This window comes from Cyclopterus lumpus, chromosome 4 (genome assembly GCF_009769545.1).
Source record: "Cyclopterus lumpus isolate fCycLum1 chromosome 4, fCycLum1.pri, whole genome shotgun sequence".
Taxonomy (NCBI): Eukaryota; Metazoa; Chordata; class Actinopteri; order Perciformes; family Cyclopteridae; genus Cyclopterus; species Cyclopterus lumpus.
The window spans coordinates 21,463,114-21,488,363 of record NC_046969.1 but is presented as its reverse complement, the minus strand read 5'-3'; the positions used below and the strand labels follow the sequence as shown (position 1 = coordinate 21,488,363).

The 25,250-nt window shown below is 42.3% G+C and overlaps 1 protein-coding gene across 1 annotated transcript in view; it reads left to right on the top strand.

Annotated features, from left to right (window-relative positions):
- Positions 1-25,250, top strand: part of sema6bb (sema domain, transmembrane domain (TM), and cytoplasmic domain, (semaphorin) 6Bb) — a 125,272-nt gene that overhangs the window by 83,605 nt on the left and 16,417 nt on the right. The window contains 9 exon segments of the mRNA XM_034530253.1: positions 669-724; positions 727-770; positions 772-887; positions 7,334-7,465; positions 8,069-8,218; positions 9,622-9,801; positions 12,312-12,452; positions 15,089-15,166; positions 19,076-19,134. Coding sequence (XP_034386144.1) covers positions 669-724; positions 727-770; positions 772-887; positions 7,334-7,465; positions 8,069-8,218; positions 9,622-9,801; positions 12,312-12,452; positions 15,089-15,166; positions 19,076-19,134 — 956 coding nt within the window.

Genomic DNA, 25,250 nt, shown 5'->3' with positions numbered 1-25,250 from the left:
TCCCTTCCCTCTGGACTCTCAGTATATTTACACGAATGCCGCTTTAATATCTTTCTGCTGCTATTAGTTAAATGCCAATATAAACTCTTTTTCCCACAGCCTCGCTGACCTTTCATCCTTGTATTTGTTGTCTGCATATCTAATCCAACAATCACAGTAACAGTTCATGTCTATTAAACTGAGAAAACGCCCTTTTTTAATATATTTTCCTCCCTTATCGGAGCTGGGGATACACTTTATGTAAAGATATCAGCATCAGAATCTTCTCTAATGAATTAGCAATTCACATTTGGGGAGAAGTGCTTGCAGAAGGTCTCCGTCTTTGACATGTTTACTGAGCGCAGAGTAAATGGTTCCTTAAGCAGCATCGCTGTTGTCTGGATGATTGCGTTCAAAGAAGCAATTTTAAGATGCGCTTACATTTTTATGAATAATTGATATTAGATTTACCTTCATAAAACAACGATCTGTCTAAACAGGGTTTCCGTGTTGCAAATAGTATGCAAATGACTCTACAGAGATCAACTTGAAGTTGATCTTTTTAAAGATGAAACCCAAAGTTCGCTCCCCGGCTAATCATTGTTAAATCGGTATATGTGAGCTTGAGATGCACCTCAAAAGTATTCAGTCATTTATTAATCTACTTCTCGGTGCCTGACCACTCACAGGTGATGTGTGTCACGTGTGGCGCGGGTGTGCAAACGCGATCTGGGAGGATCTCAGCGCGTCTGGAGAAGCAGTGGACGTCGTTCCTGAAGGCCCGTCTGAACTTGCTCCGTCCCCGGTGATTCCCACTTCTACTTTAACCTGCTCCACTCCACCAGCTCCATCATCAGGATGCACGGCAGGGACATAATCCTGGGGGTGTTCTCCACACCGGCAAACAGGTACAAGACACAATAAAATAGACTTGTGAGCAAGCTGAGGAGCACACACATTGTTGAATGCCTTTCTCACGCTCTCAAAAACGTGCACACTAGGACCGATACTCAAGATCAGAAGACCGCCATTTTTTTTACCCATTACTTTTAGCTAACTATTTGAACAGCTAATCCATTACGTTCAGCTATATTTTAACATTTGTCCTGACTATTTTTACTGTAAGCTAAACTATTTTAACCATTTATTATTTTATTTTAGCAAAACTTCATTTACTTTTTAGTTTATTACTTTTAGCCAACTATTTTAATCATATTTTAACTGTTCATCCATTAATTTTAGCTAAATATTTCAACATCGCATTCATTACTTTTAGCTATTTGAACTGTTTCCTTTCAACAATGGTTCCTACTGCACACAAAAAGGTCTGTGGATCATCTGGAGTAACCAGAGACATTGCTGTTAAGTTTTTCAAATGTTTTTGTTGTTCCATATAGTCTCTCCAGCTGATATCTCCAAAACTAGCCAACTCATACCAAAACAATCTAGATTAATAAACAGGTAAGAGGACATATTTGAAGTTAGGGGTGAACTGTTTCTTTTATTATCCGGATACATTATTCATATTGTAATTTCTCTTTTTTCAAATTGCTGCCCCCTCAGACACATTTATGACTACTCCACAATCTTTCCACGTACCCCAAAGCAAGTGTGTGACTTTGAGGGTTGAAGTGGAGGGATTTCAATCCAAATCCTCTCTGGAAAGAGAAAAGGGGATTCAATCATACCGAGGATGTTTTTTAAAGAAATACAGACGTAAAAAACACTTCCCGACATACTTCCCGTGGAGACTGATATAGACGCCCGGTGTGAAGCAGCACTCACACGGCTCACCGTGGAAATTTAGTGGACCACCATAGTTTGTTCCTTCGTCTATGAAGTCGGAAAGAGCAAGGCCTCCTACTCGCCAAGCAAAGCTCCAGAGAAATGAAAGAAGCCGCGTGGAGGTACACAGGTCACGATTCCGGGGTACAGAGTAATTTAAGACACATGCAGTGCTTTCATTGAGGACACAGGGGTGATTTGTTGAAAGACGAGATTAAATTGAAAAAAGGTGAGAGGAGAGTAAAGGAAGGATGCTGCGTGGTAAATGGGGGATTACTGAAGACTGTGGGTATTTGTGCAATCAAAGACAGCACAGACAGCAAGCCAGAGAGACTGAACAACAGAGAGAAGGAAGGAGTGTGCAAAACAATTTAGCTCGGATCCTTTTGATGCATAAGATTAGAGACGCACTAATGTTCTGAAGTGAGTGTTGAGTCTTACATTTTCAAATAACCAAATCAGTTTCCTCTACTTATTGTGCTTCGTTGAAATGCTGCTTTTTGTCGTTGCTGCTATTGTTTTTATAAAAACCCGATCCCAATATTAAGTTACTTATTAAGAGGAACATTGTAGTGTGTTTGTGGGGACATCCTTCATGCATCCTTTGCATTGGACAGGGATAAACATACTCTGCACACTTTAAATTAAGGCATTGCTCAAATCATACAACATTATTCCGTTTTTTACCATACGCTTTCTGAATGTCCGTGATAGCTTCTTGTGTCTGGTAGTGCAAGACGTTGAAGCAAACCTATAGAAATACTTGACTGTGGTCTGGAATCAATACAGTGTCTCACTTAAACGCAGCCAGCAGCATAGTCATCATCTGTCAGTGGTCCCAGTATAATACCCTCTGCGTTTTAAGAATAAAGTGCTGTACCAGTTGCAGGACGGTGTTTCAAAGCAGTGGGCGACAGGAGAGAAAGAGGGGAAGAAGAAAAGAAAAAAAGAGATAAATGCGAAAGGAGAGAGTACAGAGAGGAGAATTAAGAGGGAGGCGGCTAACAAGAGGGGGAGAGATGGATGTGGAACTCAAGGACAAGGAACTCAATAATGGACAACATGTGCATCCCTCGCTCTCTCTGAGATCTAAAACTGTTTCATCAGCTGCATCTTATCTGCACGTTTGGAAGGATTGCCCGCAGAGACAGATGGATGCTTCGCACACACACTTGCACAAACAAGCGTACAATGGTTCCCAGATAACGGCATTTGCGGCATGCCACTGAGGAGAACCAGCTGAACACACACCCCTGCTCGGGTAAACTGCCACTGGGTCCTATTTTAAATAACTGCTGGCCAAAAGAGAGAGAGGGAAAGAGGTTTAGATTGATGGATAAGGAGACGCGTGATGGAGGAAAATGAACACAAAGCCAATGAGAGAATGTGTCAGGTGAGCTGCAAAACTCCCACTGGCCCCGTGTGGCCCACTGCGCCACACTGGCTTAGTGCTTGCCAGACAAATTGCTCTGCCTGGCAGCTTGCAGTGAAAACAGCATGAAGCAGGACCTGGGAGTGGAGGAATTGCTATTCTCTCCTGTCATGTGGCCCTGGGCAGCATATAGGGAACTGTAGTATGGGAATAACTGGATGAAATCAAGGTTTAACTGCCCCCTGGACTCTATAGTTACTCATCTCCCCCTGTGCCCACATACTCCAGGGATCATTTTACAACCACATACCAGCTCCTCAAATGTTATGAAGTTGCTTTTGTGGTATCCTTCAGTCTCTACTTCCAGAGAAGTAAAATCGCCTCCAGTTGTTAGTTCCTTTGTGCCACCTCTGAAGCCCCAGGCCCTTCCTCTCCAAGAGGGATGAAAGAAGAGCTCGGATTTCCTACTGAGCACCTCCTGCTCTCAGACTCCTGATGCTCGGGAGGTCGAGGAGGCGTCGGGAGCAACAGCAAACTGGAAAGGGGGAGAATAAAAAATATGAGTCCATCGGGGAGAAGAAGAGCAAAGAAAGTGCTTTCTGCTCTATTTAGCAGCTCAAATATGTGAGTACATGTCGGAAGAGAAGCGGCGAGATGTCAAATGGAAGGCTTACATCATGCTGCACTGGACTGGTACTGAAAAACAAACACTTCTCATTAATTCTCAGCTGTTGTTGTGGCAACTGAAAACGTCTATTGCTTCTGGAGCACACTGACTAGGCTCATTAGCCTTAATGGAGCCATGCAGGAGTGCAAGGAAAACATCCCATGCAAAGTAAAGTAAATCTAGGGCATCCTGAGTGGGGGAGCCACATTTGGTTTTGGCTGTAAAGAATCCCATGTGACTGGGTCAGACAGCAGGATGTCCCCCTGTGAAAACACAGCATGGGAGGGGTATGAAGAGGACAAGGAGCAGGAGGAGAACAGGTTTACTGTGCGAGGAGAAGTTTAACACGAGTGAGGATGCACAGATATGCGAGCTAGTCCCCCCCAGGCCTGCACAGGTAGAGAAGGCAGGGGATGCATAGTTAGGTGTCTAGCGAGAGCTTGAGAAACTGGGTCTGGGAAAGGAGCCGTGTCACTAGGAAAATACAGAGTTGTTACAGAGTCTGGGTAGTCAGGATAGATCGTGAGGAGAATTCCCTCAGGGACCTCCTGTGGAAAGGCCAAGAAAAAGATGGGGAAATTAGGTTGCTTGAATAACCCCCCCCCCCCCAAAAAAAAAAGAACAGGTGAAAGGTTTCTGGTAGAATAAAATGAATAAAATTAATGACTGAATAATATTAAAATTCAAGATTAAGGGTATAAGTTCAAGAGGTATGAAGAACAAAGTATCGTAAGGTTGAAAGGTTTTAATTTGAAACTTTGTGATGAAGTCTTGATCATACTTATGAGTCTATAAATATGTGTAATATATACAGTCCTCCAAGAGGTTTACGTTACACTACTAGTTGTTATTCTTCGGTGTTGCTTAGTAATAGCACTCCCTGCCAAGAAATAGTCTGGCACATAATCCCTCGTAACGCTGCAACTTGTTGTTTCAATACTTCATGTTTTGGTACGGTTTTCAACAAGAATATAATGTTCAGTTAATTAGTGTGCCATAAAGGTGCTGGTGGGCACATTTGTTTTGCATTTTGGACATATTTTAGTTTGTAAGGTAGCTTTGTTCTTTGTGTTACTAGACTAAATATAATTAGCTTCTATTTATGAAAATAGCATAAATATTCTCATCTAAATCTTGGCCAGAAAACAAAGAGGCGTACATTCCAAAACATTCCTTTAAAATGCCAATGGATGATTGGATTATTGGACTAAATTGTTTGGTGATTTAGTTTATTTCATCGTGGCGGCCAAACTCTTTTATGATTTTGCTGAAAGAAAAGGTAACAAAGTTATATTTAGTATGGTTGGAATAAAGTGAAGTTAATCAATTGAGACAAACACAAAAGCCTTGAAAACAAACTTGAAAAAAAAATGATCAAAGAACATATACAAAGGCCTTCTTTAAAAGAAAAAAATGACTACAGAGATTATTAGTGTGTTGGATTTCTGACCTTTAAATCTATAAACACTTGGACAGTCGGACACATGATATAGCCTCCTTGTGGTAAGTGATATCATATTTCACAAGGTCTTTTTATATAGTGTACAAAATGAATCTCTACAATGTATTAGAGTTAAACCCCTAATTAGAGGATTGAGATTAAAACTTCCCCTGAACTCCCACATTCTTCCGCTCTTCCTCGCCTGCCCCTACGAGGCATCATCACGTGTCCGCGAGGACCGGCTGTGTTGTTCCAAGCTGTCAGAGAGCTTGTTAAACAGTGAGGAAGTACTTTAGACTCCGCAGCAGTCCTCTCAAACGGACACGCTGTGCATCTTGCCTGGACAGCCTGTCACTCAACCCGAGTCAAGGAGAGCGAGTAAAGGACGAACAAATGCCGATTGGACCGAGAGAGGGACGGGCAAGTTTTTAAAGTAAACAAAGGAGAGTTGTCTCAAAGTGTGCGAAGGCAGCTGAGAGAAATGAAAAAAAGCAGACGCAGGAAAGACAGAGGGAGAGAGTGAAAGTGAAAATAATTCAGAACATTTTGAGAAAAACAGCGCACAGCCTTTTTGTCTTACTTCTGCTGGACACACGACCCGACACGGTGACCTGCCGGGGTCGGATAAGTTGGAGAAAGAAAGCCAACCTGGCACCGGTGCAGAGCTGGCAGACGTGTCACGCGTAACATCTGGTGCCGGCGGTCCTGAGAGAGACGCACCGTATCGTCCACAGATATGCCTGCGGCTCCGCCACGCTGGCCGGGTATTGAGTCACATCCCTGCCTATGAATGATAAGTACTGAGGGAGACGGCGTGACCTGATCAAATGGCACATCAGCAGAGCGCTGCTCCCCTGCTGCAACCAAAACCCAGCCTCTGGGCGCTGCCTTAGCAAACAAACCCTTTTGTGGCCTTCAAAGAGGCACTCAACAGAAACACCACTCAGGATCCCGTAGGATGGCTGCACAGACCCTCAAATCACCTCTTGGGCGTTCATTTTAACGAGAAAGAAAGACAATAAGAAGTCGAGGCCCAGATACGTATGTGTGGGTTTCTTTTGTAGTGGCAGGTTGCAGGTGACTCAGCCTCTCAGGGTTTTTTTATGCGTGTGTATCGCTAAGGTATTAACACTTAGGCACAAGCTCTCACACCACGCACACCATTAGTCATTGAGGAGGACACATTCAGAGCAGAGTTGAGTTGAGTCTCGGTGCATGAAGCATGGGATGTTTTTAAGAACCCATTCCTTATCTCATCCTGACACTGCTCTCTTTATTTCTCTGGTCTCTGTAGTGCTTTCTCCAGCCAAAACATAAAAAGTAACATCAGGCTCAGAGAAGAGATAGTGTCTTTAGAGTGTGTGTGTGTGTGTGTGTGTGTGTGTGTAAACCTTACAACACATCCCAGTAAGAAGCCCGGTGCACCTCGGAGGCTGTTTAACTACTCGTGAACTCAGCAACAGGGTACAGAACATCTGTTCCAAGAAGTGTCCATAGCACTCACACACACACACACACACACACACACACACACACACACACACACACAAAGACAAAATATTCAGTGACTCATTTCCTATTTCGATTCATATTCCAGGAATTCCAGTCAAATCGAGCTATTGCATCCGCTGCCTATCTATTGTTCGCCCACGGAGATGACAGCATCTATCTTATCCACTCTTTCTCTTCATCTCAGTAACAATTTCCTTTGTGTTCAAGTTTTGAATGTCAAATATATGCCCAAATCCAATTTGTCATCTCCGCTGGAAGCCTGTCCCTTTCTCACTCTCACAATTGACTTTCTACATTTTAACTTCTTCCCTTTTTACATTTCACAGTCAATTTTTCCGTCTAGGTGTTATCTACCTCATCTTTTCTCGTTCCGACATTTATTCTTTCTGCACTTCTGTCGTAAAGTAAAACCCACTTGACATAGGAGTGACAGTCATCTTGTGCCAGTTCAAAGTGTTTTATCAATTGATGGTCTCAATCCACCTCTGTGTCTCACCTCTGTGTCTCACCTCTGTGTCTCACCTCTCTGTCTCACCTCTCTGTCTCACCTCTCTGTCTCACCCTTCTCTCTCTGTAGCATCCCCGGTTCGGCGGTGTGTGCCTTCGACATGGAGGAGCTGGCTGGGGTGTTTGAAGGGAGGTTTAAGGAGCAGAAATCACCCGAGTCCATTTGGACGCCTGTTCCAGATGAAGTCATCCCGAAGCCAAGGTGCAGATGGCTGTAATCAATTAATGCACCGGTATTCAGGCTGTTATCAGAGGACTGTATTATTATCAACAGCACGTCTTCTATTCACTCATTAACTGTGTGTTGACTGTTTCAGGTTTGATTTCATGACAAAAGGAAATGCACATCGTGCAAACAAAAATACTTACCGTTTCACCACTCGTGAAGATGCTACTCAAGGGCATTTTCTTTTTACAAAAAAATTATTTACAAGGTGAAACAAGTTGATTATAGGCAGGTGTAATGTAGAATGCAGGAAGATTATGCACATGATATTACAGCCTGTACATACTTCTGAATATTGCATGGAGGTGGGAGATTCGTATGTCTCAAGGATACAACTGATCTCGCTGCTAATCTAAAGACATATCTCATGCAAATATTCCATCACTTTGCCAAATACTTCAAACGTGAGGTTCTTTTAACAACATCAAATCAGTCACTCGCTATTGGTCTCAATGTGAGACACTGAGACAGTCTAGACTACTTAATTATACATCTATATCTTTACTGAGGCCTGAAGTAGTCATAAAAAAAGGATGCCTGTGTACAGTCTGCTAAACGCGTACTGAAACTTGTCCTCAGACCCGGTGGCTGTGCTGTTCAAGGTTCCAGGTTTAATTCCTCAAACTCGTTCCCCGATGAGATGCTCAACTTCGTCAAGACCCACCCCCTGATGGACGAGGCCGTCCCGTCTCTCGGACAAAGACCCTGGATTGTCAGAACCATGGCCAGGTGAGCCTGAACTCTTGTGACGGGCAGTGACACACCAACACTGTCTCCTAGTGATATGTTACTAGGAGACAGTGAAAGTTGAATATCTGACAAGTTGCACAAAGATTTTCTTCCCTGCAATACAATATTTAACTAAAGTGTTATTCAGGTTTGTTCATACTTATTTTTACATTTCTTAAGGTTAGGGAAAGATTGCGGTCTGGGTAAATATTGAAAGAGTCAAAAGGGATTTGAACTTAATCAAGGCAGCTATTATGTTTCCATCAAAACATATTTAGCAAAACAAATTACTAGTACAGAAACATAATTTCTGTGCAAAAGATGAATGTTTTCTGGTAAGTTTTTAACTATCAAACTATGCATGCTGGGAAGTCTGCTAAATGTGTTTTTAATTTGATGGGCTAAGTGAAGTGCATTAAGTTAATTCATGATTTGAAGACATTTTATTAATTCTGTAAATGAAAACAAGACATTTTTCTTTGACTAGTCTTAATCAGGAGGGCTGCCCCATCTTGGTCAATTAGTTGAATAATCGGTCGTTTTGGTCTTAGTCGATTGACGACTCATTTTGTTGAAACTTATGATAACATCTCGCGTAAACATACGATTTAAAGGGGTACGTTTACCTGATTTTTCACGGAGAAGCGTTTTATTCAACTATTTAATTAGTCGACAAAACCAAGTGTAAGACTGTTAGTTGACTAAGAATCTATTTGGTTAATGGACACCATTAAAATGTGTAAAATGTATATGTTAACATTATTTTAGTGATCAAATAATCCCACTGAACCCCTGTATGATGTTGTTCAGTGTTTGGGCTCCAGCTAAACGGGTCTTGTGGTGAAGCCTCTGGTAGCAGGCAGCAGCTGTAGCACATCCAGTCTCACATTAATGCATACATTCCTCTCTGTCTCTCTTTCTCTCTTTCTCTCCACCATCTACCAAATGTAGTCCTGCTGCCGACCAGCCAGCAGGGGATTATGGGGACTGGATGTATGTGGAATATTAAACAGCCGACAGCGTGGCTTCTATTGTCGTATATTGTCTCATGCACACAGGACTGTGTGTAGGACTGCCACACTCAGCTATTGTTCCTAGACCGGCACATTTACTTGACTGATATTATTAATGACTTGACGTTTGCTGTAATTAGTTTATTATGCAAATGTGATGAGCAGTTTCTTCTCTATGGAATTAATTTAATTTTGCAGTGACTCAAGAGAAAATGGCACAAGAGTCTGTATTTTACACCTAAACCAATCACGTGTTGCACTTAAATCATACATTTGCCTCTGAGAGCTGCTTGACTACATGCTTTTTATATTGTATGGTTATTGTATGGGGGGAAAAAAGTCCCAAGTGATTCTCACAGCTCCGTGGCATTAATGCAGTGTTCTCTCCAGGTACCAGCTGAATAAGATTGTGGTGGATACAGAAGCCGGGCCTTATAGAAACCAGACCATCCTGTTCCTCGGGTCGAGCAGAGGGACCATCCTCAAGTTCCTCATCATGCCAAACCAGGACAACACTGTCACCAACAGCAACATCTTCCTGGAGGAACTGGAGGGATTCAACCCTGAAAAGTAAGACGTTAAACCGAACTGTTAATTGATACCACTCTCATATCTGTTGGTGAAATATGAAGCTGCAGCTAGTTAGCTTAGCTTTGCACTGGAAACAAGGTAAAACAGCTAGCCCAGCCACGTACCAGAACCGCTAAAGCGCACAAATTAACACATTATCTACTTTGTTTAACTCCTAAAAATGTAAACGCATCACTGTGAGGTTGTTACATAATGTGTTAATTAGTGAGCTTTAGAGGTGCTGATTTATTGATTGTTTTACCATTGATCAGAGCCACGCTTGCTGTTTTCCCTTGTTTCCAGTATTTATGCTAAGCTAAACTAGCTGCTGAAGGTAGCCCATATATTTGTTGTGTGGACACGAGAGTGATGTTATTCTTCAAACAAGCATATTTCCCCAAATGCCAAACTGATTCTTTTTGGCACAAACGTGTGCAGTTAGAGAGCTTGGTATAAATTATCTCAAGATATACTGTACAGCAGGGGAGGGGAGGAAAGGGTTAACTGACATCTAAGGTCGATGTATACACAGCGAGGGGAGCTGGTGGTGTGATACGCCTAGAAAAAGAGTCGCAAGGAAGAAAGAAGAAAAAAAAGGCATGACATGTCCTGAAAACATGATGTTCCCTGAATTATGCAGAACGCCTCACCTATTCTTCGAGGGATACACATAATTGTGCAGGAGCTGAGAGGATACAACCCCATGCAGAGAATACAAATGGGGCAAAAAGAAAGGAATACGATTAAAGGCTAATATTCATTATCGGGGAAATCTGAAAATGTTCTAATGAGGTGGAGAAATACTGTAGAATGACATTAGAGCCTAAAAAAAACATCACAAAGTAATGAAATGATAAAATCACATTATCCTTCATCTTGAACAAAAATGACCTCAATATCTGGATCTTGACAAAAGATTTGAGTGGGCTTCTTGTCCTCTCCTAATTAGCATTTTGCATGAGGCAGGCAGCTTTCAGGTTTCATTGGATGCCGACCACTACATAATGAACACTGGGTACAATGCCTTCTCAATCTTCATTTCAGATTTTGTTCTCTCTCGGGATGCAGTGCTCCACACAGTGGATGGCTGCAGGGTGTGGGGGGGGAGAAGATTGTCACACAGATGCAGGAAGATTTGGCTGGTGATTGTCTTTCACCAAGGCTAATTGGAGGCATTTAAAAAAAGAATAGAAACATGTTTCTAAACACTAGTTTCCTGTCATGTTAATTGTGCCCCCTGATATATATATATATACCTTTTCTTCTGCAATAAGGGTGAAAAAAGGGGATTATTTCTCGAACCAACTGGCTGGAAACACACTACCTCCCTCCAGTAGAGCCAGATCTACTCGTACTGTTCTCATTTAATACTTAACTTCCTTCCTTTACCAGCCCCACCAAAATATGCTCAACCAATTTGTGTCTCTGCTTATTTGTTCAGACTTGATCAAATGAGGGACAGTGATGGGAGGTGAAAATGAAGGGACTGTGTGATGAATGAGCTGGTGTGGCCTGGAGCCCATGTGCGAGGGATAATTTGGTGTGCATGGTAAGCCCAGCAGGAGGTCAGTGACAGTCCGGCTGTCACAGCAGGCACCGAGCTAATCAGGAGACCGAGCACAGCCACATCAGGTCTTTTTATTCCCCTTTTTTATGCTCCAGGCCAGGCCAAACCTCACCTTACGCACACAGACAAAGAGATGCCTTGTGCCCTGAAATAAACCCCAGGAAATGCAGGAGCAGGGCCACTGACACAGTCATCTTTTAGGAAGTCAGCACAGAGAGAAATCACTGCTTTGTGATTGGCCGGTTGCCATAATGAACCTGGAAACGAGAGAGCTCCACCACTAATAGAGCCTGTATCTTCTCCTAATTTCAGTGACATTGGTTCTGTTCCTCGTGTTTTCTTTTCATGACTCTCCCGTCTTTGTTTCGCTTCCCTGCATTAGTTGTTTATTGTATTGTTTTGCACTCCCTACATCTCTCCCCCTCCTTTTCCTTGCTTTTTCGTGATATCGGCTGTGAAGAATGACTCACACGTTGGCCTTAGCAGAATGATAGATTCTTCCTAATGACTGTGGGTCCGCCACGATGTCATTACCATAAACCATCCCGAAACAACTGATGCATGAGTGCACATGTGCATGAAAAGGTATAAATCCGCTGCACGAAGGCAGGTTGGTGCCGGCTATCTTAGATCTAAGTAGCAATTAGAAGTGATTCAGCTCCTGGCTGCTGTTTCCTGATGGCCAGCAGACCTCTCCGACCTTTACAATCAGCGCAGTGCATATTTCGATCGACAACGGTGACATCTGGCTACCTCTCATCTCTTTCACTTTTATTACGGCCTTTATTTAAAGAACTGTTTATGTTTGTTTTTCTCACACCGAGTCGTGAGGAATATTTTCTTTCCCCTGCTGAGATGCTCAGTGAGGTCAGAGGTGTAATGTGCCGTCTCGGTCCGGTAATTGAAACTTTGTATGCGTCCTGTGTGTGTGTGCGTGTCGCAGGTGTGCCGGAGACTCTCTGCAGGCCAGGCAGCTGTTGTCTCTGACTCTGGATTCGGTTAGCCACACCCTGCTTCTCGCCTTCCCCTCCTGCGTGGTCAGAGTACCAGTGGCACGATGCCAGCTCTACTCCCGATGCATGAAGTAAGTCTGCACCAAACACTGTACGCAGAGGAGCGTTAAAAGGCCGCGGGGGCAGAAAAATAAGAAGTTAGGTGACCGTTCAAGAGCAACAAGTGTCCTTGAGCGTGACACTGAACCTCTGCCAGCTCCGGGGTTGCTGCTATGTAGCTGACCTGAATGCTCCCTGCGATAATAACCACACCACAGCTTAATACCGACTGTCACTGTGCCCTTGAGCAAAGTGATAATGTGCTAACTGCCTTATAATACCGTAATGAGTCAAAATGCAATAAATATGTCAGTAAATTGGAAGATAATCTAATAAAAGCTGTTAGTGTAATACATTACCATTAAATAAAACGCTGTTATTACCTGTGAATGCAATTTTAACTTTATCACAGATGCACCATCATTTTAATAGATAATAATAAACGTAGTTACCGTCAAAAGCGTAAAGCATTACATGGTAAATAAACGACAATATAAACTATAATGAAGCTTATGAGAATAATAAGCACAATCTTTTGTCCATATAAAGATGCTCTTTTGCACTTTAATTCTTAAGCTGTTGTGTCGTCAAATGTTTTTAAAATGTTTTCATGTGGTTTTTCTGATGATTTTTATGTAAAGCAACAGACTGGAGCACAAACGTTCCCCTCTGGGACATTAAAGTTAACTCTACACTATAATAGTTGAATAATATCATCATCAGCTACCGTACAGTTTCAGGCATAATCAGTAGTTAATGTGTTAATTATTAATGGGTTTATTATATTAACATAGAAGCCACTTTTTTTTTTTAAAGAGAGATGGGAGTTGTTCATCTCATCCTGCAGTTATAAGATTATCACAAGCTACAGTGACGTTTTTGTTATTCAGGCAGTTTTCCAGTATGAATGTGTTTAACGAAAGTGCAGCAAAACCCTGAGTCCACTAATCCGACATAATTGAACATAAAAATGCATATATTCAAAGTATTAAAGTTTCCCCTGCACACACCCACACAAGCACCAGGATACAGCCTCTCTCTCCCTCGCTGGCACATTGACACACTAGCACACACTAGCACACACGCCGGCATGCCGGGCTTGCGTGTGTTCACTGAACCAGGTGAGGCACACAAGCGTGTAATCCAGAGCACATTAAGAAACGCTCACGTTCTTCCCGAGGTCCGTTTAGTGTGTTCTTCCCGAGGTCCGTTTAGTGTGTGACTTTATGCGTTTAGATGAGAGACTGAGAGTTCATGTTTTGTATGTTCAAGATTTTTTAGTCACGCTTCAGCAGCTTCAGGTCTGCTTTTTAACCCTCGAAGAGTGTTTGTGAGTACTTCCTTTCCTCGCAGTGTTTCCTTTCCTCACAGCTTGCGGTCCAAATGGTTGGCTTTTTTTTTCTTCTTCTTGAAATCTTTAATAATTCAACATTTTACAGTCTGCTTTGAAATGCATGCAGTTACAGATTGACATTTTAACCTCATTTGATCCCACTTGCAGACCCGTCATTAAAAATTAATGTTGTGCAGTTAACCATGGATGTCAGAGGTTTTACATTAGATCAGTCAACAACAATGAATCCCCTTTTAAGCTACTTGGCATCTCTGCCAATCCATGTTCATGTCCTGCATGTTTTTAGATTGGTTCCCTTTTAGGCTCACAGCAATTTCTATTCATGACGCTCGTATGCTTTTAGAAATGTTCTTACAGAGACTTGCATTTGTCTTGAGATTAGTATTCCTTCCTTCATTTCTGAGTTTGTGTTTTTTTTAAATATATTCAACCTCACATTATCATTCTAGTTGTGAACAGAGAGCATTTCATTTCAAAAACTCTTTGTTGCTGCAGTCAAGGGCTTTCTAAAGTTGAAATATATACGTCTTTTATGAACCGTGTTGTCTGAAAATCATAAACTCAGGAGGCAAGCAGCTCGAGCATTATGAATCTGTTATTGTGAGGAAAATGTGGGGAGTTCTTGCATATAACAGGTTGCTGTTGGACCGATCAAATCCCAGAACGTCTCAATGTCCTGAACCGAGTTTCAGGCGAAGAAATCTGAAATTTGAACGACACTTACAAAGCTTTTTTCCAAAACGTTCATCTTGATCTCCATCTTCACGCTTCGTTGCGAGAACTGCCTTAATTAAAGGGCCAGTGTTCAAAATTTCACAGGATCCGCGAGCAGAAATTAAATATAATATTAGTTGGTCACAATCTTCAAACCACACCGCGGTGATGACACCAAATTCGAGACCCTCTCCCTTTAACTAACAAGAAAGCCTTTTAAATCCAATCTGTTTCTGCTCTCAGCTCCGTGTCCACCCTGCCCAATATGGAAGGAGATGACAAAATATGATGTGATGAATCCCATCATCAAGCAAGTTTCAAGTCTTAAGAAGCTTGACATGAAGAGCTTTCTGGGATGATAAAAACTCACGATTTGTAGTGCAAATGGTGCTCAGATGTGCAAAAATAGTTAATATGAGATATGACAAGTCTAGTATAAACTCATTGATATTAAATAATTTCATCAGAAATGAAAATGCTGTGAGTTGCAGCCCTTATAGAATGTGTGAAAGAGATGCAAATCAGTACTTAACATTGAAGCTACATAAGTGAAACAGCGATTATTTGCGGTTCATTGGGTATCTTTGTGTGTCCCTGCAGGAACTGTATCTCCTCCAGGGATCCTTACTGTGGCTGGACCAGAGGAAGCACCTGCTCTTTCCTCAGACCTGGGACCAGGTATGTCACCTCTCCGCTCGTATATACATTACATCATCGTCATACCGTATGCAGTACATGCATCAACATACTGGCACTCGGTCTGGTTTCTGCGTCTTTAAGTACGTTTCTGTTTTACAGCTTTTCTCTGTCCCCCTCTCCTCGATCTACAAGTGATGTTTTGATTTTGTTTTGTTTTGATTCGATTCATTTCCACTTTTATCATTGCTCTCAAGGTTATTTTTCCGACAGCACACCTTACAGTAGCAGACCACCCGTAGAAACGTCCCATATATAATTTATCTGGTCTGGAAGTCCCTGGTTCCATCAGACTACTTGAGCATCTGAGTAACATCTGTGTCCTCTAAGTAACCTGTCACACAGTCTACTCTTTGTACATTATTGATTCAAGATGTCTGCTGCCGCTGTTAAACACTACTATGTTCTTTCCCTCTGCTTTGGATCAGGTGGTGGCCATATAACACGGTGTATTTGTGTGACTGAGAGCAGAGTTTTGTGTTGGTTTCTCTGTTGTGCAAACCCCCGTCTGCGTTATGCATGACGTACCCAGACACAGTGTTGTCTGGATGTGTGTGAATGTGAGCATCGGTGTTTGTGTGACCCCTCTCTCTCTCTCTCTCTCTCTCTCTCTCTCTCTCTCTCTCTCTCTCTCTCGCTCTCCTCCTGCTACTGAATGCGGCGGCCTGTCTTGCTTGCCACCAGTCGTGGCTGCCTCCCTCCGGTGAAATCTTTCTTTAGTCGGGCTGCTTATTGAATTAGGCCTTCAAAACACAGGTGTAGTGCCAGCAGAACAGACAACATGGGTCTTTAGACCACCTCAGGCTGCCTGCTTATACTATTAAAGGCCTCTGTGTTGGTTTTGATTTGATTTACCAAGGGCGGTCAACTCTGCAATCGATTTTGCATCGAGTTACTGCGGATTTCCACTTTGTGGACTAAACGCAACCTCTCTTTGCAAACTGACACCAAGCGGAGAGCTCAGCGGTTGATGTTATAGATCTACTTCAGGCACTTTGTGAGGAAGAGAAGTTTAGTATTCTTCAAGAAAACAATACTGGGAGAACTTATTAGATGGTTGGTTGTTATTATTAACCTGCTAACACAAGGTGTAACAAAAACATTTCTCACCTTCTTTTTTCTTCTCCCAGTGAGAATATTGTGATTGTATTGTGTTTAGGTGTTATGGCTGATTAATTTTATCGATGTCTTGGATGCTAATTTCGCTGGAACAGAACTTGTTGTGTTACACCTTAATTTTTGTGTGGATTAGACAAACGAGATAAAACATGTTAATGAGCGCCCTTTTAATGGTGCGAGTAGGCAGTTTATTTATACCTGAAACAGAGTCTGGTTCGCTGTTTCCAGTCTCTATGCTAAGCTAAGCTAACTACCTCCTGGCTCTTGCTACACACAGTATTTACCGCACAGAGGTGAGAGTGTTGTCGAGCTTCTCCTCTATTGGCGAGAAAGACAATTGTGAAAAATAACTTCTCCGTTATTGCACTTTTTTAGTGAAATTGTAGATTTTAGGATGGACGTTAATCTCTGCCAGCATGAATAGCTTTAAAGGCACAAAATTACCGATTTTGGGCGGTTTCTGAGGAAGGAAAGTATCATGGTCTTTATAACATGGTTTTATGTTTGGTTTAATTGTTTTGTGTTATTATTAATATACTGTAAACAAGGTGATAGATTTCTCACCTTCTTTTGCTTCTGCCAGTGAGAATATTTTGACCGTACAACTGTTTATCTTTAGTTATTAAGTTTTTACTCACTCTTAAATGTAATGTGAAGGTATTATAGCCGATTCAATACATACGATATAATTCTAAACATTTTATTATATTTGCTGAGCTACTCCACCATTGTTCCGCTTAGCCTCTGGCAACTGCTGAAGTGACCCCTGGGGTTCAAATAGTCCTGGTCGGCAATCATTACTGTTAATACGCAAGCATGTAACATGTGGTCTTCATCACGCTCCTTTTTTATTATGAGCTCTTTAAATTTTGAGAAAATCTGATGGAAATAACAAAACACTGTTAAAAAAAAACAACAACAACACACACACAAAGCTAATGTATACAAAGTAAATGACTCACAATCACTGAGAGGCGGCCAAGTGTACACAAAACATTATTCTTTATGAAGGTGACAACCCGCTGTTTGTTCACAGTGCGCTTGGACTCATTTGTCACGGGGGGGTTCTGGGCATTAAAAGCCCAGATGTTGGCTGCGACGCTGCCTGGGCCTTTAGCTAATTGCAGAATAGCGACTTCTCAGTCACTTTGTCCCAATGAGACTATTTGTTTGTGGCTCTGGTTCCTCAAGGGGTTGTTTGGAGGCCAAATGGTGAGTTGGTGTAACGGCGCTATTTGGGGGACTAATGTAGAACTTTTAAGTGGTCATTTACTTTTGTGCAAAGAATTTCCTATTTAATCCAAAGTGTTGTTTTGACCGACTCATGTCCACAAAAGACCAATCAAGGCTTGTTTGTATCCATTCACATCAACCGGAATGTAAAGCAGGCCTATGCCTCTTGCAAGTAAAGAGAGATGCATTTCAAACATGCCGCACACCCCGAAGGCTGGTAACTTTCAATAAGCTCCCATTTCTCTAAATGTTCCTTAAATTGGGCTTGCGTCCGGTCTCTAGAGCGTGTCTGCTGCCAGGTCTCACTGATGGATTCATACTAAAGAGTCTTAGCAGTTTGATCACGAATATGAGTTTGAATCATTCTACAAAAAACGATGCCCTGGAAACATTGATTTATAGATCGTACATTTAAGTCAAAGGAATTGTTTATTAAAGGAACAGTTCCACATGTTGGGATGCAAATTTAGCTGAACCAAAACTCGTTGTGCGACACTTTTTTGTGGTGATAGGACAAATTAGATATAGCATGTTTATTATTCATCACCTTTTAGAGGTGGAAACACCTATCCAGGTGTGTGTGTGTGTGTGTGTGTGTGTGTGTGTGTGTGTGTGTGTGTGTGTGTGTGTGTGTGTGTGCGTGTGTGTGTGTGTGTTTTCCCACAGCAGATATCCAATCATTGAAACCAGAATGAAAACCTTGTGTGTGTCTGATTTTGAGGTGGCTTGGAAATGTATTACATTATGTAATCATGATTGTAATACACACGCACACACACACACACACACACACACACCTGTGTTTTGCATCTCGGTGCTGGTTTTTCCTGATATGAGCCATGATTAAGAGCAGTTGTGTTTTTCTTTGTGAGCACCTGGTCCCATTTCCTCTCTGCTTCCTCACCTCATCATAGGTTTTGGTCCTTTCAGTCTCTGTTGCTCCCCAGTTGCCTGAATGGGAAATGAGTTTTAAAGCTTAAGGATAGAGTTGTAGAAATAAGATATGTGGGAATTTCTGAATAATATGACTAAAGTGTGTGGTTTTTGTTGACCTTTTATGATTATCTTATAATGTGCAGTATATTTTAACAGCCTCCATGGCTTAAGTTCCATATTAATGACTAAAACATATTTCCTCCTGAATACTGAAAAACATTGAGTTCATATTTACACCACAAATCTAATGTAAAGACAAGAATGCTGACCTAGAAATATTCCGTATTCAATGCATTAATTCACCTAATTAATGGCCCTGCAGGCATAATATCTTTGAATTATAATGGTGATTATTGCAAGAAATTAGGGAGCTCTTTTGCTGTTTTAAATTATTTTTATTTTTCTCACTTTGTCAAAAATAGAAACAATACAACCAAAGTGTTAACGGAGCTTACGGAGACACACGCTCCCCCCGCAGCTCGTCCTCGGCTGTAACATTGAGAGAGTTTCCTCTATCGGGGAGGATCTGTGCAGTGTGTCGGTGGCCGCGTTGCCGGGCCTCCGTGTCCTCTGATTAATGACTGTGTCTCTTCTCCTCTGCAGACTGCCGTTCGAGCAAGATGTTGAACAGGGAAACGTGGCCCACTTGGGCGACTGTGACGGTAAGAGTTGAATGATGAGTCTGTGTGGAAGCTATTAGCTCTCTTGTCTGTGCTGCGATCCTTACGTAACGTGCCTATGTTTAGGGTAAACAACAATACAGTGAAAGGAGAGGAAGAGCTTGGTGGTTTCCGTTTATACAGAGGTAATCCGTAAATAAACACAGAGGCAAAGTCCCAATACACCTTGGATGCTCTGTAGTTTCTTACTCCTCCCCAGAAGAACAACTAGTCTCGTTTTGTCGAGCTGGCAGGAAAATCCCTGCGTATGTTTTAAAGCTAACTTTGTTCTTCCCACTGTTTACTTCTGCCCTCACTTGTATACTGTCTTTGCTTTGGTCCGTTAGGTTTTGTTTCCAATACATGTGGTTAATGATATTCCACTTTAGCTTGAATTTCCCTTGATGTTTCCTTTTTCTCTCTCTCTCTCTCTCTCTCTCCATATCATTATGAAAATAGAAGTGGTACACAGCGGAGCGAAAATCTCTATTCCAGATACACAGAGGTTTTGAATACTCCCATGACGCCCCCCCTCTCTTTGATCTCAGCGCTAATTCCAATGCGTGCAAATTAATCCTTCACTTCTGAAAGTTCCCCGAGTTCATGTGCCGTGCGAGAAAAGAACAGATACATATTGCATAATCAGAACCCACCAACAGCTCTAATCCCGTTTCAGATGGGCGCTCTGTTTGATGCTGCTCTCTCACTTCAGGTCCTCTGACCACCAAAACCACAGGAGGGGGTTGTGATGGCTTGATGCGCACTCTATGCATGGTATAGTTGAGATAGTTATCTGCCTTTTATTGATCACATGTGTAGCCCCTTATATAACATGTGCTGGTGGGGTTAAGCCCTGCAGCCCATGATACTCCAAAGGGGTTATTGTATTTTAAACAGAATGGGTTGTGCATGTATCCTGCTTTTAGTTCCTGCAAGTAAGCGTTTGAAAAAAATATCACAAACTGGAAGAAAAACCAGATACGTATTCTCCACAAGGGAACTACACTCCAGCAAATATTCTGTGTTGTGCAGAAGGCTCGTAATTAAAAATACAACTCCTATGATCATTACTGTACTTCTGTACTACAGCAGCGGGTGAGAGATGAACACAACTCCTCTCGCTCCGTGCTAATGGAGTGTCTTACGAGCTCTAGTATTGGATCTTCTTGCACTTGTTGTATCTTGACCGATGGTGCAAGGTCTCGGGGGTCAGAGGAAGTAATGACACCGATACTGCAGATCGACTTTCCACTCACTGTAGATCATCACAGCGCCTTTTCTCCCGGTAAGATGTCTACCAACCTGAAAGGACCGCTACAGCGATTTGATATGACATTTGCATAACGTTTGGGGGGGACTTGTGAGAAAGATAAAGAAATCAAAGTAAACAGAAAGCCTATGAAAGTGCCTATTCAACAAACGCTGCCTTTATCTCTCATTTCCTGTATTTAACGCCGCGCTGCATGCACCTGCAACTTTGTGTGAGGTGGAATATAAAAAGCTGAGCGTTGTGGCAATTATTTTGGCTGGCTAATCTAAATTCACTCGCCAATTATTTATTTCAGTTCATTGTGAGTCATTCATTCCAATTACCTTCCCCCAAAGCAGCAGCCATAGGCAATATGCCAGCTCTTAGTTGAGCATAAATTATTGTTTTCTTAAATTATATTACCAAAAGATCATTTCTTTACAATTTACAGTGAGATAAATATAATTACGTTCACAATAAGTACTTACTTTGGTTTACTCCTTGTCATATTCTACACAATCAACCATATAAGTAGCCTCGTAACGCTGTATCCTACAGTGATGGTAGATGTGACACAGCAACAAAAGACATCATAGAACTGTTTGACAGGCTGTGTAGTTTCTGCCATGCTTAGTAAATTGAAACATTTGAAGCAGGATATCACTTTTCACTTGTGTGCACACTAAAGAAATCCGTGAAGCGGCGATGAAAGTGCAGTGCCCGGTGGCTCCTCCTCTTGGACCGTGCCTTCGACGCATATCTGAGCTCTGAGTTGCACTCGTGCCTGCGTCTGATCCAATCATGAAATACACCCGAGCTGCTCTGTGTTGACGGAGGCGAGCTCTGTTGTCGCTAGACGAGCCGCTGCGTTGACATGGCAGGAATGTGAGGCAGCATCTTCCCGAAGGCTGCCACTTAGACGGCACTTTGTGTCGGATGTTGGGATGACCTCGGCCTGTTGGCCTATCTTATCCGATCTCTTTTCTTATTTGACACTTTCATTGTCTCTGATATGGATGATTTCCTGTTCCCCGTTAACGCTGAGATCATCTCTCTTTGTCTTTCCCGTAAGACAGAGATTCTTGCAGCCATCTGAGAAGGCAATATTCACTCAGAGGAAGACAAAGAGGCGCAGCTTGAGCTTGTTATGACAAACTGTCACCGAGACTGTTAAGACTTTAAAAACAGCCTCTCTATATGCGTCTGTCGGCATCTTTCTCGGTAATTCTCTCCACGTGCCTCAATCCTATCGTACACAGGACACATACTGTACATCTGTGTACTTACAAACACACACAGATGCTCACACACACCAGCACCAACTCTTCAGGGACCTGGATCGGCGGAATAGACAGAAGGCTGAATATTATATATCTCCACATCCAACTCTTTGCACATGTCTGTGTCTTGACCCAGCAGATGGGAGGTCAGCCTGTCTTCCTCTCTTCAGCAAACTCGTTTTCACCTTCCCCTTTGTCTACGTTTTCAATCAAAGTTTATAAGATCTTCACCAGTCTGTGATCCTAAAAAACTGATGATTTTTAACAGGTGATGTTAAAAGCCCTGCCAACCAAAGGTCGGGGTGACTCTGCATCACAAGATTATTGTTATGGCAGGAAAGCAGTAAACACAATGTCCTTTTTGCATGAATTAATGTTTTATTTTTTCAATTTTGGTTCTCTATTTTCTCATAAACTACAAGCTGAGCTAAGCTAATTTGACCTCTTCTGGTAGCTAACAAGTATTAAAAATAAAAATCAGACATTTACAAGAGAAGACTTCTGTGGTAGAACTACGGAAAACTCCTACTGTACATGTACGCTATCTGATATGAAGTTATAGAGAGACATATTGTTTAAAGGTTCGATATGCGTGAAACATTTTCCAAAGAAGTTGTTTCCGGTAAGTAATTAAACGTTGTATATGTCATAAATGGATCTTCTTCTTTTTTTAAACCAGGCCAAATAAAACTCGAGTGAGAATTTGGATGAACTGGCCCTTTGAGGTTGAGGTTAGGCTGGTTATATTATATTAAAGAGGGATTTATGCTAGTTTTGGCTTTGCAGCCAAGTCATTCATTGTGCCCTAGTCATTTCTCCTCTGCTGCTCCAGTGCCTCTCCTCTCCACCATGTTTCATCTCTCTCTCCAGTCCCAGTCAGTGCTCCACTTATTCCAGAGCAACCTTGTCGTCAGACCTCAAAGGAAGATGGATGGACGGCCTTACTTAGAGCTCGGCTAACTGCCTCCCCTTCCTCCTTAGCCAGAAAGAAGCGGCTGCTGGAAGGAGAATCGATTTTCATCTCTCCTCTGGCTGATGGCAGTCGAATAGATATCAAGGGTGATTCCGCAAAGGGGAAAGGAATGGGGCAGAGAAGAGCGGGGATGGGGAGATGAGACCGGGTAAAACAGATCAAGGAGTAGAAAGCGGAGCGAAAAAAGAGATTGAGGGATCCTAAGGAAGGAGGCCAACTTTTAAAGATGGAATGGGTGAAACTGTTCAGAGGAACAGAAGTGCAAAGTCATAACGGTGAATACGAAAAGAAGAGGTGAACGGAAAGAGGGAGGAGGGGGAAAATGGCGAGTTCGGTGGGATAATCACATAGGAGAATGGTGGGAGGTTCAGGGAAGTGAGAGGAGAGGGAGCGTGGCCGAGCCGGTGTGACAAATAAACTGAGAGTGCCACCGGCGTCTCCCGTGTCACAGCGCCGACACCGGCCTCCTCAGTGCGCCTGTGGCCAAGCTCTAAATCTGTCTGGGGGGACGTGAACGGCCTCCCTTCGCACACCCTCCTAATCTTCTCAAAGCTGCTGCCCTTCTTCTCACTTCACACTCGTATCAACGAATTTATCTTTTTGCCTCATTCGGTTCTTCTGACTTTGGCATTGAAGTGGATCCTTTGCACAAAAAAAACTAAAGTGGGAAACTATAGGAAGAAGTGGAGTGTAGCGAGGGGTATTGCCTTGTGGTCGTAAATATCCCCCCCCCAAAAACACGCACACACACACACACACACAAAACGCATATTGGTATGTAGAGACATGCCGTTGCTCTAAACCCTCTCTGATCAAAGAGGAGCTTAGAAGCACAACGTCTAATTGAGACAATGTGTTGTGGGAGGGACACTTTGATGAAAAAGATGAGGTCAGAACAATAACTGGGTTCAATTATGTGTGTGTGTGCGTGCAGGTGTGTGTGTATACTGTGTGTATACGTGTGTGTCTGTGTGTCAGTTGGTCTATTAGCCAATGTACTTTTTCTCAGGAGCTGAGCAAGCTAACGTTATTGTTATTCGGTAGTTTTGGAGGTCCAAACAAACACACCGGCGCCGAGGAGGATGAAGTGACTCAGACCTGCTGGCATGTGACTTGCATTTCCACCTGCCAAGACCACATTTTATTGCAAACACGTGCACAAAGAGCAATTTTCAAGGCTTTAGTATCCGCGCGGCATTCACAGAAAATCCCCAAAACGTTTATGTACCTTGAGTTTCACCTCTTTAACTTTAAAACCTTTCGAACACACATCAAAAGACACTTTTCAACGTCATGTTTTAATGCTTTTTGGAAGGAAGGGAAAAATAATATATATATTTTGCTCCATCTTTAGTCTGTAATGCAATGCTCACATTTACACTCAGTTCACACAGTGTGGGTACATTCACACTGAGATATGACGAAAAAGATACATCTCAAATGGTCTCCACTCGAGGCTGATAAACACGCGCACACACAGATTATTATCGGTAGAAAAGCTATTTCCATTTTGCTGTTACTGCAAATCTTTAGCACCATTTTCAACTGTTCATCTGTTGATCGTAAAGAAAGAAATCTGTATGTCACCCAGTGAGATGCTTTGAAACACTTTGTTGCCTGTTTAATAGTTTTTTGACGGCAAAAGAAGCCAACGCAATATCCGGCTCTGGCTACACAGACAATACTTGAAAGAAGGATAAAGTCATTTTTTATTACATTTTCTTTATTTGGCTTCAAATGTATTGAATTCAATTATCTAAAGAAAAGTTTTAATTGGTATTAAAAATGTCTGAAAGTAATCTTTCAAAAGTCTTAATGTGCTAAAAACATGGGCCTTTTTTTTTCTGACACGTAAAATAATATAAAACGTCATCTGTTTTTGAAGTAATTTATCAAAACATCTCTCGTCTCCGTCTCCCTGAGCAGGAAAGTGGAACCAACAACACATTAAATTTTGATTATAAAGTTGGTCTTCAATTGAATTCCGAGTGGCCTTAATAAAGTCTTAAAAAGTCTTAAAAGTCGATTGCTCTCCGGTGTTCATCATGATTCTGCACCTCCTGCAGACCATTAGGAAACTAACTCAGACCTGTGGTGATTAGTGAAGCTTGCCCTGACTCCCGATATTGTATTCCTCCCACTAATAAAGTTTTAATATTTGCTTCAACCTCTATTACACTTCTTACTCCGCTGGTGCCAGGACTGCAATTTGCAAAGAAAGGCCACTTGTGCCCCGAGTTTGAGCGATCCGTTAGCTGGAGAATGGAGCGGTTGGTGTTAGCATGTGAGCAGTCGTGTGCCCCCATAAGTATTCGTCTCTTCAGTGGACAACTCGTCCAGCATGGCAAACTGCAGCTGGATTTCATGCTGGCTTCAGTTTTAATGACGTTTAAGCAAAACGACAGAAATCACCTAACTAGCTCTGAACTGGCCTGGCGAGGATGTGAGCGCGTGAGCGCGTGAGCGCGCACGTGACGGGAAATAGAAACCATTCCTGTAAACAGCGCAATGAGTCAGAGTCGTTTTCGGCGTCGACAGGCGGTATTGCATGTCAGATCCACTTACGGAAGGTTATCGCAACGTGTCGATTGGCTGGCTCTTAGTTTTTTTTCCAGGT